This window comes from Ornithorhynchus anatinus, chromosome Y2 (assembly GCF_004115215.2).
Source record: "Ornithorhynchus anatinus isolate Pmale09 chromosome Y2, mOrnAna1.pri.v4, whole genome shotgun sequence".
Lineage (NCBI taxonomy): Eukaryota > Metazoa > Chordata > Mammalia > Monotremata > Ornithorhynchidae > Ornithorhynchus > Ornithorhynchus anatinus.
In genome coordinates this window covers 855,573-869,289 of record NC_053176.1, presented here as the reverse complement: position 1 = coordinate 869,289, position 13,717 = coordinate 855,573, and the positions used below count along the sequence as shown (strand labels likewise).

The window sequence follows — 13,717 nt, the reverse complement described above, 5'->3', positions numbered from 1 at the left end:
CAGGATTTCTTTAAGTTTATTGGGCAAAAATTCATTCTACTCCACTTTGCTGTCTCAGAATATATTAATTAGGTATGTCATATTAGCCTCTAAATTCTCACAATCAGAGATACCCAACAGGTTAAGTAGTTTTTCTTTAATTGCATGACAATTTAGTTTAGAATATATACCTCCTCTATAAGTCAAATGTATTTATTGAGGGCTTTCTTGATGCAAAACACTGTACTAAGCGCTTGGGAGAGTACAATATAATAACAAACAAGACACATTCCTCTGTATCGAACAAACACTTCTCTGGATGATGCCTATTGGGAAATCTAGTTAAAAACAGTATCAGTTGCAGGGATTCTTGGGAGAGGAAAAAAAAGAATTTAGAATAATTCTTATGTGAACACTCTTATGCTCCTTCCTTCCATCTTCTGGTCATAGGTATCTCAAATACATATTGTGATGCTGAATTCATTTTCAGAACAAAGGAAAAAAACACCTTTGAAGGTCACCTTTAACAATCCTATTTAGAACTGCCAGTAGGGGGTTAACCAAAGGCCTTTCCTGGCAGGAAAAGCTTAGGCTGTAGTCTAATTTTGGACTTTATTCATAGGGATTTTAAAAGGTGAATGACACTTCTTATAGGGTGGTAAAAATTTCAATGCGTAGCAATTCGGAGCCCTGGTCTGCTTTGAAACTAAGGTAATTTAAGAGCAAACAAGTTATGCGAACCTTTCCAAGTTTAGCTGTTGAAGAGTACAGTGGTCGATAATTGCCTCTCATCAATATTTAGGCTTTCCTTTGAAAGGTGTTTTTTTTAATTAGGTAAATGTAAGTTCAATTCTCTGCTTGTATTTTAAATCAGAATATAAAAATTTGATTTGTGTTCTCTGTCACCTGAGGAGTGGTAAGGAATATTTAGTGATAGATGTTAAAGTGTGATTACAGTGCAATGCTAATCTTCAATTCTCGATTACACTGTTTTACAGTATGAAAAGCACAACTACTAAGACCAGTGTATATTATCCTGTTAAAAATGGAAAACAAGAGAAAGATCTAATGCAGTGTCCATGAGAATATCAAGCAAAGACCTACTGCTGCTGCCAAATGCTTCACATACAAAAGAATCTTCCTTGGAAAGGGGCAGCTTTTAATCGAGATTTGCTGTCTCTGAAAATCTATCACTGGTTTTGCTTAAGAACCACTTTCTAAAGACCACAAAAGTAAATACAATTTACATTTTCCCTCCAAACCTCCTTCTGAAGGCATTTCTAATTTCTTTAGGCTAATTAGATTTCATAGGCTTATGTATAATGACTAACTCTACTTAAGCTAAATACCCTTTACTGTTTAAAATCTGTTTTATACATTAAAGAAAATGTTTCTCATTTCATTAGAACAATTGTAATCTCAACCATTATTCTAACTGAATGTTTGTTTAGAACAGTTCTTCCCATTTCTTTTCCAGTGTTGGAGGGCAAGTAAGGGTATTAAGCGGTAATGTTGAAAAGGCCTTATGGCCATGTCTGCATAGGGCAAACAAAATGGCAGGATGAAAAAAGGTCAGGTTTCTCCCTGTGTCTTTAAAACATTAATATTAATGGTCTTAGTAGCCAGCCGGTGCTTGCTAATAGCAAATGAGAGGGCTGAAAGCATCCGTGGAAATGGAGATGGTATTTTTTGCTGAGATCTGGTGTGCTTGTTTCATCTACTAAATTGACCTAGGAGGCACAGTGCAAGGGTGCCGGAAGCTCTATGCTCTTCAAGTTCCCCAGCTCATCCAGTCTGCCCTTGCTAACAAGGAAGCAGTGGGGCAATATGCACAACTGTGAGGAGGTGGGGGCGTGTGGGAGGGAATCCGAAGTGCAGCCTCTTAGTTGGTAAAATTGCTGAGGTCATGGTCCATAGGGTGATGGGAGATGGGTGGTAGGGAACTCCAAAAATGTCAACCATGGCTGTTTGGTGCAATCCCTTCAAACGTTTAGTTGATGCTTAATTTTCGGGCTTATTCTATGCAGACTGAAGCAATTAGCTTCACATTACCTTCAAAAAATGGGTTTCTATAGCAACCGTTTTGTGTGTGATTATAAATACGGTCAGTTCTCCTATAACATGGATGCACCATATGGTTTGGACAGAAAGTTGTTGACAGTAACCTCACTGCGGGTAAGGAATGTGTTTACTAACTGTCTTTTTAATGGTATTTAAGTGCTTACTACGTGCCAAGCACCTGTTCTCAGAGCTGGGATAGAAAAAAGGTAATCAGTTTGGACATGGTTCCTGTCCCCAAGGGGCTCACTGTCTTAATCCCCACCTTGCAGATGAAGGAACTGAGGCACAGAGAAGTTAAGTAAGTTGCCCAAGGTCACAAGGAAACAAGTGGCAAAGTAAATTCATATTACACACTTTTTGGTACTCTGACGGTACTGTTACAATGTTGTATTGTACCCTCCCAGGCGCTTAGTCTAGTGCTCTTTACACAGTAAACACTCAATAAATACCACTGACTAACTGATCATTGCCCTGACAGGGTCTCACAGAATGTCAATAATCCAATGCATCATTACAAGATGCCAAAACAGCTTTAGAAGAAATTACGGTATCTCCCATCACCAGTTACAACTTTGGAATCAAAAACCTTGTATCAATTATCAGTAAAGTGGATAAACTTAAAAACCTGATGGAAGAAGGAAAGCCTAATGGAGAGAGAAGTTCAAAAGGAGCTCACTGGTGTTCAGAAGGCGTTCACTTGATTCAAGGCGCTTTAAGAAGAAAAGAAGGCGACAGCCCACCCTAGATTGGAAAGTTTCTTCCAATGTTGATGAAACCACTACCAGAATCCGCAAAACAAGCTTTCACTTCTACAGCCTGAGGCAGAGACTTATAATCATATTACAACTCCTCATTCACAAGGAGATTAAACAGTAGTTCAGTGGCATGTCTGATTATAGAGTAAAACATGTAAAATAACTTCATATTGTATTTCCAGAGGTACTGGAATGGATTCTGATTGATAACACATGTGTGTGGGAAAATGTACTCCATGACTGTCATCAGTGGGAAAGCCACATTTTCAAAGCTCATAAGACGTTGGAAGGTGGAAAAAAAGAGTAGAAAGGTAAGGAGGTAACCGTTGGCATGAGCCTAGAATCCAATGATCAGAAGTTTCTGTGTTCTGCAGAGAATAATCATAATGATTAGTAATTATGGTATTTGTTAAGTGCTTACTAATGTGACAAGCACTGTACTAAGTGCTGGAGTAGATACAAGATAATCAGGTTCCACAAGGGGCTCACAGCTGAATAGGAGAGAATCCCCATTTTGCAAATGAGGGAACAGAGGCACAGAGAAGTGAAGTGACTTAATAATAATAATGTTGGTATTTGTTAAGCACTTACTATGTGCAGAGCACTGTTCTAAGTGCTGGGGTAGACACAGGGGAATCAGGTTGTCCCACGAGGGGCTCACAGTCTTCATCCCCATTTTACAGATAAGGGAACTGAGGCACAGAAAGTTAAGTGACTTGCCCACAGTCACACAGCTGACAAGTGGCAGAGCTGGGATTCAAACTCATGACCTCTGACTCCAAAGCCCATGCTCTTTCCACTGAGCCACGCTGCTTCTCTAACTTGTTCCCTCTGCTTCTCTGACTTGTTCCCTCTAGAGGGTAACTGATTATTTTTATATAGAACTCTCCCAAGCGCTTAGTAGAGTGCTCTACAAATATGATTGATTGAATGAATGAATAAAGGTGACATAGCAGGTAAGTGGAATCCAGGTCCTCTGACTTGCAGGCCCGGGCTCTTTCCACTAGGCTACACTGCTTCTCTCTTTGATTCAGTCTCTGGGAAAGATACTAATAGGCAGAGAAGCGTTTGAAAGCTTGGGTATTTCATTATCTGGAATACTGGTCTCTGAGAAAATGAAAATTGAAAAACTGAGTAATCATTATTCAGGAACAAAATAAAGATTTTGGGTAAAAGGAATCTTGCCTTTTAGTTCTTTCACATAACCTTCTTTGCAGTTATGCATGAGATGAATGATCCACTTGTGCTGGGCTCCAATACACTGCCAAGCAGGGTCACCATCTGCATGGAGATCGGAAAGGTACCTGAAAAAAAATGCCCAACATTCACCGGTTAGGTATTTACATTGCTGTGCATTAGGAAAAGGCACAAAAACCCTATATAAGACAAATGCATCAATGGAGCAAGGAATTATCTTTATGTATACACAATGTGAAAGAGAGTTTGGTCACATATTGGATTTTTCAGTCACATTTGCATGCATGAGGAAGCAGTGTGGTTTAGTGAAAAAAGAATGGCCCTGGGATCCTGGGTTCTAATGGAGTCTCAATCGCTTGCCTGTCGTGGGACCTCGGCCAAGTCACTTAATTTTTCTGTGCTTCGGTTTCCTCATCTATAAAAGAGAGATTACAATACCTGTTCTCCCTCCTCTTGAGACTGTTAGCTTCATGTGGGACAGGGACCGTGTCCAACCTGGTCATCATTTATCTACCCCAGAGCTTAGTAGAGTGTGTGACACAAATACTATAGTTTTTCTTACTACAATTTAGACTGTGAGCTCCATGTGGGACAGGGATCAGAATACTTCATGAGGTCTCCGCTGAAAGATGACAACCTTTGTCCTTAATCTTGTTTAACAGCCTAGCCTGTCTGCTGCAGTACTCCCCTGACAGCAGGGAATGTGTCTATTGTTATATTGTACTCTCCCACGCACTTAGTACAGTGCTCTCCACATAGTAAGTGCTCAATAAATACGACTGAATGAATGACAGCCCAATCCTCGATCACTATTTCTTTAGATCATTTTTTCTGTCTTCCTTGACTGTGCATGTAACCCTTATAGATCTTCATACGGAAGATGCTTGGATATTTTCCCATCATGCATTTTCCTCACGTCCCATCCTTCAAACTGTATTGCCGTGAGCATTATCTCATGTTGAAGAGCTTTGTTCCACATCTGATTGCTGAAAATCTCATCTTACCACCTGTGAGAGTCCCTCAAGGCTCAGTTCTAGGTCCCCTTCTATTCTCCATCTATCCTCACTCCCTTGGAGAACTCCTTCACTTCCATGGCTTCAACTTCTCTCTCTTTGCAGAGGATTCCCATATCTCCATCTCCTACCCTGAGAGACACACTTTTCTTATATCTGTCACGCTATAAAGACTATACACGCTGTGCTGCATTTGTTGCTTTGCTGTCTCTCTCCTCCGTTTAGACTGTGAGCCCGTCATTGGGCAGGGATTGTCTCTGTTGCCGAATTGTACATTCCAAGTGCTTAGTACAGTGCTCTGCACATAGTGAGTGCTCAATAAATGCAACTGAATGAATTTGGGAATGCAGCCACTTGAGAGTGTGGATGGCACATAGTGAGCACTCAATAAATGCAATTGAATGAATGATTGAATTTGGGAATGCAGCCACTTGAGACTGTGGATGGCATGTCCCAGTTCCGCTGAAAATGGGATACTGCCTACCCTTCTTTATAAAGGTCATTTAGAAGTGAGCAGGAGAGGTTTCCTTCTGGATGATGCTGCTGCATGTGGCTCAGTGGAAAGAGCATGGGCTTGGGAGTCAGAGGTCATGGGTTCAAATCCTGGCTCTGCCACTAGTCAGCTGTGTGACTGTGGGCAAGTCACTTAACTTCTCTGTGCCTCAGTTACCTCATCTGGTAAAATGGAGATTAAGACTGTGAGCCTCATGTGGGACAACCTGATTACCCTGTATCTCCCCCAGCGCTTAGAACAGTGCTCTGCACCATGGCTCAGTGGAAAAGAGACTGAGCTTAGGAGTCAGAGGTCATGAGTTCGACTCCCGGCTCTGCCACTTGCCAGCTGTGTGACTGTGGGCAAGTCACTTCACTTCTCTGTGTCTCAGTTCCCTCATCTGTAAAATGGGGATTAACTGTGAGCCTCATGTGGGACAACCTGATTACCCTGTTTCTCCCCCAGCGCTTAGAACAGTGCTCAGCACACTGTAAGCGATTAACAAGTACCAACATTATTATTAGTGAGAATAAAGTATCAGAAGAGCCACTAGATGGCGATGTAGTACTTTACTCTAAAACAGGCATTTTCCCAATTATCATCAGTGGCAGAATAAGTAATAATGTTGGTATTTGTTAAGCGCTTCTCTAATAAGTGGTGGCTTTAGAGAGAATGTGCTGTGAAAAAAATCAGACTGAAAGTTATTTATTCTTACTGATGCCAAATTTGATCTATCCCCCAGAAGATCCATTTTCTAAAGTTGTTGTCATTTGGGAAATTACTTGTAAGGAAATCACTATATTTTCCAGGATCTTTCACTTCATTGGCAAACAGATGTTGAAAGTCTAATACGGACTACTGAAAATGCTTTAAAAAATAAGTACAGTAAAAAATACTAATCTGTGGCCCTGAAAAATGATTGGGGGGTGGCCAGTGGCACTGGGCAAGAGAGAAGTAGTAGAAGCAGAAACAATGCATGAGGAAGGTGAATGAAGGCAGGAGACACGACAACTCTGCCAGGAGAAGCAGCTGGAGAGAACTGAACCTCTCTAGACCGTAGGATCATTGGGTCTGTTTATTGTTGTATTGTACTCTCCCCAGCGCCTAGTACAGTGGTCTGCATACAGTAAGTGCTCAATAAATATGAACGAATGAATGAATGACCCCAACAGGTTTCACGTTAGAAAGACAAGAAATATCAGCTTTTTTTCACATCCCTTCCCCTGCAGCTTTTCTGAGAAGTTGCCCTAGGCTTCCTTTCGCCTAGAGTCAGGCTGCTGGGCCAGAAAGTTCCAGTTTCTGATAACCAACATACAAGCTGTATGAGTAACATAAATATATGACAGTTGTGCTGTAAAGCAGTTACCAATGTCAAGTTCCTGGAACATGAGAGCATAATAATTGCGGTACTTGTTAAATGCTTACTTGTGCCAAACACTGTTCTAAGCACTGGAGTGGATACCACTGTCAGCTGTGTGACCGTGGGCAAGTCACTTAACTTCTCTGTGCCTCATCTATAAAATGGGGATTAACTGTGAGCCTCACGTGGGACAACCTGATTACTTTGTATCTACCCCAGCGCTTAGAACAGTGCTCTGCACATAGTAAGCGCTTAACAAATACCAACATTATTATTATTATACACATTATTCAGGATAGACACAGTTCCTGTTCCAAATGGGATTTACACGCTTATCTCCATTTTATGGATGAGGTAAATGAGGCTCAGAAAAATTAAGTGACTTATCCAAGGTCACAAAACAGACATGTGGCGGAGCCGGAATTTGAACCCAGGTCCTTCTGACTCCCAGGCCCATGCTCTATCCGCTAAGTCATGCTGCTTCCCAAGACATCTACAAGGAGTTCTGCAGCAATACCACAACCACCTGTAGGACCAGAACCCTATAAATGCCAACATAAATGAGAACTGGGCATTTTTCCATGATAACATATGCCAGGCAACAGTAGAGACCTTAAGCATACCCAAGTAAAGCCACCAATATTGGTTTGATGGAAATGACTCCAAGATAAAATGTCTACTTTTCATTCATTCAATAGTATTTATTGAGCGCTTACTATGTGCAGAGCACTGTACTAAGCGCTTGGAATATACAAATCGGTAACAGAGACAGTCCCTGCCCTTTGACAGGCTTACAGTCTAATCGGGGGAGACGGACAGTCAAGAACAATAGCAATAAATAGAATCAAGAGACAAGAACAATAGCAATAAATAGAATCAAGGATAGAATCTACTTGCAGAGAAACATCTACTAAGCCTACACCAACTTGTGGCAGGACTCGGAAAAGAAAGAGGCTTACAAAACCCAGAGTCGTGATATGCAAATCAAGTGGACAAAGGGGGTGCAATGCCAATGGGGAAAAGAGATCCAAGGCTACGCTGATCACCATGAGACCAAAAATACCTTCATTACTAAAGAAATTATGTGACCCGAAGAGTGAAGATGGCTCCATTCTCATCACAGACAGAGAGAGTCCAGCAAGGATGGCAACGACATCTGCCATCAACATGCTTTCTTCTACTGAAGATGAGGCTCTTTGAAACCTAGAATACCTTCCACCAAGGAAGGCACTGAGGTAGTCGGAGCCCTGAAAATGGAAAAGCCCTAGACTTGCTGGCATATTGATCGATACTAGAATCTTGGAAGGGACAACTAGCTTAAACAAACAAGCTATTCCTCAAAATTTGGAACATGAGAATGTGCTACAGGATCCAAGAGATGCTAGTACCTCCATCTTCAAGAAAAAGGTGAAAGACTGTGGTAATTTTTGACATATCTCATTACTTTCCACTGCTGGCTAAGTTTTAGCCAGAATACTCCTGGATTGGCTACTGAAGAATATCATTGACAGAATGCTCCTGGAATCCCAGTGTGGCTTCAGATCACAGAGTGGCACTGCAGACATGATCTCAGCAGCATGTCAGACACAGGAAAAGTACAGGGAGCACTGCCAACATCTCAATATGGTCGCCATCGACCTTCAACAGCATGAGACAATTGAGTAGATCTGGACTCTAGAAATTGCTTATCAAATCTGGCTGCTTTGGAAAATTCATTAAGATTCTGAGATAATAATAATTACGGTTTTTATTAAGTGCTTACTATGTGCCAGGCGCTATACTAAGTGCTGGGAGATGTGTGTCACCTAGGCCAGTGGGATAAGGCAGGGAAGTATAGTAGACGAGGATCTGTTCAATTTATTCTAAGCAGCTTTAGGCAACTAGACCTGAATGCAGTATTAGAATATGCTCCCATTCCTCTGAGAAACTCATCTTATTCAATAGATTTCAAGCATCATTGAAAGCCCAAGAAACGATCACGCAAGAAATGCTGAAGCAGCATGGCCCCTGGAAAGAGCACGGGCCTGGGAGGCAGACGGACCTGGGCACTAATCCTGGCTCTGCCACGTCTCTACTGCACGACCTTGGGCAAGTCACTTAACTTCCCTTTGCCTCAGTTACTTCATCTGTAAAATGGGGATTGAGACTGTGAGCCTCTTGTGGGACATGCACGGTTTTCAAACTGAACAGCTTGGCACATAGTCAGCCTGGCACATAGTCAGCCCTTAACGAATACCATTAAAAAAAATGTGGAATGTAGAGGACTGCTCCCTACAGACATGTCCATGAGAAGACGTATAATCTGTTTTGACAAAGCAGCCGGGTAATATGGGCTGATGCTAAGTGTAAATAAAGCTAGTGAACAATATCAGCCTGCACCAGGGAAGTCATATAAAAAACAAAGCCAATCAATCAGTGGTATTTATGAAGCGTTTACTGTATGCAGAGCTACTGTACCAACAGCTTGGGAGAATGCTGGTAGCAAGAGTTGTTAGCCATGTTCCCCATCCTCAAAGAAGTGGCAGTATAGGAGTCGGGAGTCGGGGAGAGAAGAGACAGACATTAATATAAATAAAGAATATGTACATAAGGATTAAAGGTGGAGTGAGGATAAAGCTAATAGCTGTCATAGAATTCTGTTGTCTAGGCATCTCACCAATGGCTGATGCAACAGTAGACAAGGAAGCAAAAACACCTAAGCAAGGTGGCCAGCACATCATCTGGGAAAATTTCAAGCAGTGTGGGAGTAGCACAATATTAAGCTTCAGACTTATAGGTCCACCCCTCTTTATGGTGCCCATAGACCCCACTTTCGACTCCTTTAGCAATAGGCCACTTAGAGAATAAAAATCAATATTAAATGACAAGACATGTTCGGAAACAAGTTCTGGGAACAAAGCCAGTTTCCTATTATTGAAGATGTTCTCCCCTGCAACACTGGAGAAACTCCTCACCACTGACACCTCCTACCTAACCTGATTTCCTACTACAAACCAACCCTCACATTTCACTCCTCTAACACCAACCTCCTGTACCTCGATCTCATCTATCTCGCCGCCGATCCCTCGGCCAAGTCCTGCCTCTGGCATGGAACTCCCTTCCCCTTCATATCTAACAGATAATAATAATAATGGTGGTATTTATTAAGTGCTATGTGCAAAGCACTTTTCTAAGTGCTGGGGGGATACAAGGTAATCAGGTTGTCTCACGTTGGGTTCACAGTCTTAATCCCCATTTTACAGATGAGGTACAGAGAAGTTATGTGACTTGCCCCAAGTCACACAGCTGACAAGCGGTGGAGCTGGGATTAGAACCCGTGACCTCTGACTCCCAAGCCCATGCTCTTTTCACTGAGCCACACTGCTTCTCATCTTCGCTGACAGATGATCACTCTCCCCAGCTTCAGAGCCTTATTGATATCACATCTCCTCCAAGAGGCTTTCCCTAACTAAGCCATCATTTCCCTTCTCCCATTCCCTTCTGCCTCACCCTTGCATTTGGATTTACACCTTTCATTTATTCTTTATTTATATTAACGTCAGTCTCCCCCTCTAAACTGTAATCTGCTTGTGGGCAGGGAACGTATCTCTCAACTCTGCTTCCTAGAGGCTTAGTACAGTACTGTGCACACCGTAAGCACTCAAATATGATTTATTGAACAAGTGAAGAGAATAAGCGAAGTAGGATATTCAAACGGCTGGTAAGCTGAATCTGGGAAAGTGAAACAAGGACAACAAAACATTTTAAGGATATGTATAAACAAAACCTTAGACAATGTTGCATCCCAGCTGAAAACTGCAAAAACTGGCAACTGGGCGGTTGCTGTAAATATATAGACCAGCATGGTTCAGTGCAATCCAGAAAAGAACAATTCTGAGCCAAAGCTCCTTAAGTATCATTAGACAAGAAGCCTAAAGTGAAAACAGCACTAAGAGGAAACATGTCAGCATGATAATGGAGAGTCTTTGTGTATGCACAACATGGTTTGAGATTGTAATTCCTTCTCCAGCTGCACAGGCTCCACTTAGAAGAAATGGCCTCTGATGTTGAAATTCATTAATACAAAGGACAACTATACAGGTCTGTGGTATGAATTGCTGGAAATGTTTCCCTAGATTCTGTTGAAGCAAGAATTGAAGGCCCTTAGAAATAGATTTTGCTATCTTTTGATTTGGCTACTGATGATTTCATATTTGGAATAATCAAGATGCTTGCACTGCCACTCCCTCCTCTGGCTCTCAGCCTTTAGGTCTTCACTGATCACTACCTCTTCTAGTGGAAAATGGGCCCAATAAATTAAAGGAGATGAAATTCCAGTTAGATTTGTTTCTAAACTATGGGCCAAACAAGGCTTTTGCTTAACCACGCTGTCTCTCACTGTGGATATCTGAGTTAGCTTTATTTGTAAGTATTCCACATTCGCTTGGTGTGGTACATAATAGAACAGGCCAAAAGTCACTTTGCCTCACAGTTTCATTATAATATGGCTCTCCCACTAAACTCTATAAATGTGCCGATAACAGCTGCAGCTGCACATACCATCTCTCCAGTTGGCACTTTAAAAATATTTTATGGTATTTAAGTGCTTACTATGTACCAGGCACTGTACACTGTACTAAGTGCTGGGGTAGATACAAACTAATCAGTTTGGACACATTCCATGTCCCACAAATAGCTCAGTCTTAATCCCCATTATACAGATGAGGTAACCGAGGCACAAAGACTTTCCCAGGTCACACAGCAAAGAAGTGGCAGAGCAAGGATTAGAACCCAGGCCCTTTGACTCCCAGGCTTGTGCTCTATCCACTAGGACATGTTACAGATATTCTTCAGGGAACAAGAGGCTGGAAGTGTGAAAATGAAGGCAGAGGCAGTACCCATCCAATCCGTTATTACAAATCCCTAAAGGCAAGAGCCACACTAGAAAATGACATTATTTGCTTATTTGGCTTCCTGATTGCCAACCAAACTGTTCCTACCATGCACTGTTTCCTCTTTTTCTTTTCTTCTTATGGTTAAGTACTTACTATGGTATAGCACAATGGCAGGCTCGGGTCATAGTTTTTCCCATCTTTAAAAACCTGCCACAATCCCACCTCTTCTAGGATGTTCCAAATGTTGGTGCACATTTATAAAAATAACATACTGATTTTCAGTGACTGTTAGGCGATCATTACTTCAGAACTTGCTTTTCATTTTTCTAGAAGATGCTACTGATCTGGAGGGCCTATTAACACTCCCTTTCTCATTGTCAGTATGAAAGAACAGATCCTTTTTACATCTATCCCATTTCTATTTTCCACTTCTTGCCTCAGTATCCCAAACTTCACAATGTCTTTGTTCAAGAAGAGCTACCTCTCTCAAGCTTTACACTAACCTGGACTTTCTGTTGCAGTAGTCTGCCAGCAACTTTATGTTGCATTTTCTGATATTATTCTTCACTATGACTTTAAAATGTTTATTCTGCCCTCCTGGATTTAAATCAGTTATTCTGCTCTTCTAAAGCATATTTCCCCGCAAGAGGAGAATGGAGTGAAAAAAGCCAAACAGCTCCCTGTCTGACTCCTGGGAAGCCAGAGAAGGTACAAAGAAATAAGGGGGCAAGAAGCCAGAGCCAGAATGTACAACTACACAAGCACAAAACAGTTGGTCAGGAGGCATTTGGAAAACCAGCACTTAAAGTCTCACTTGCCGGAGGACAAATAGGACTGGTAGAGGCAAAGTTGTAGGTACACACACTCAAATCAGTTGTTGACATTTTGATGATGATGAGAGAAGCGATATGGCCTGGTAGAAAGGATATGGTCCGGAAGTCAGAGGCCCTGCATTCTAATCTGACTCCACCACTTGTCTGCTGTGTAATCTTAATCATTTTAACTTCTCAGTGCCTCAGTTACCTCCTCTGTAAAAATGTGGCTGAAAACTGAGCTCCAGGTGGAACATGGCTTGAAACCACCTTGATTAACTTGCATCTACCTTAGTAGAGTGCCTGGAACATAGTAAGTGCTTAACAAATAATATTCTTTTTTTAAAGTAAAATAGGGGTCCAGAGCAGAATGATGGACATAGACGATGAAAATGACCTAGAGTGCCAATATACTAAGACTAAAATGGCAGTTGCTGAAGTAGGGCAAAGAGAAGGGGATTTATCTCGACTAAACCCTGACTGCAACTGTATGAAGTTGCTTCTATCAAATCTTTGTCTTCTCAAGCACACCAGGAGGTAGCTTGCATTTCTCTGGAATGGAAGAGAAGCTGTGATCTACTTCTTTCTTCACTGCTGGACTTAGTAGTTGAGTGCAGGGGGCAGGACAGTGGCAGAACAGGTTTTCCCAGAGGATAACAAGGCCATTGGGTGGACAGGAAGAGGAGGGCAATGACCCTATCAGATAGAGGAAAAACAACTTTCCTCAGGACTATCTAGAGAGATCAGTAGGGTTGTCGACTTTGAAGCCCCTAAAACCCCTGTCTGCATCAGCAGGAGTGGAGAGTGGTGGGTTGAGAACTGGGTGGACAGCAGTAAGATAAATCCTGAAGTGTGGGCTAGTGGCAAGAGATGAGGTGGTGATATGTCTCCCTTCTTTGTTCTGGGTAGAAGACATGGATTTACCTTGCAGCAGGTTCTTTGGAAGTTCATCGGTAACTGCCCTTTATAAATTACTTTTCAATTATCCAAGGAGCTGACTTTGCTATCATCCAAGTCTCTTTCCACTGCTAATCCTTTGTAGAGGGATGTCCAAATTTGAGGGAGGAGGAAGTCAAAGTATTTTACATGGAAGACATATCTCTATCTTTCTTTGGAAATACAACAGTTTGCAAGAATGAGAATACAGTATGTGAATAAATATTTTCTTGTGTT

General features: G+C 41.8%; 1 protein-coding gene and 1 long non-coding RNA gene across 2 annotated transcripts in view; one reads left to right on the top strand and one right to left on the bottom strand.

Moving 5' to 3' along the window:
- The window catches only part of LOC114808671 (exocyst complex component 2-like), a 164,093-nt gene that overhangs the window by 110,164 nt on the left and 40,212 nt on the right, over window positions 1-13,717 (bottom strand). The window contains exon 9 of the mRNA XM_039910964.1: window positions 3,981-4,099. Within this exon, the coding sequence (XP_039766898.1) occupies window positions 3,981-4,099 (119 nt within the window). The remainder of the gene's footprint in view (window positions 1-3,980; window positions 4,100-13,717) is intronic.
- On the top strand, window positions 518-1,240 carry LOC120638181. The gene is made up of 2 exons (XR_005659695.1): window positions 518-690; window positions 978-1,240. It is a non-coding gene; the product is annotated as an uncharacterized LOC120638181 (long non-coding RNA).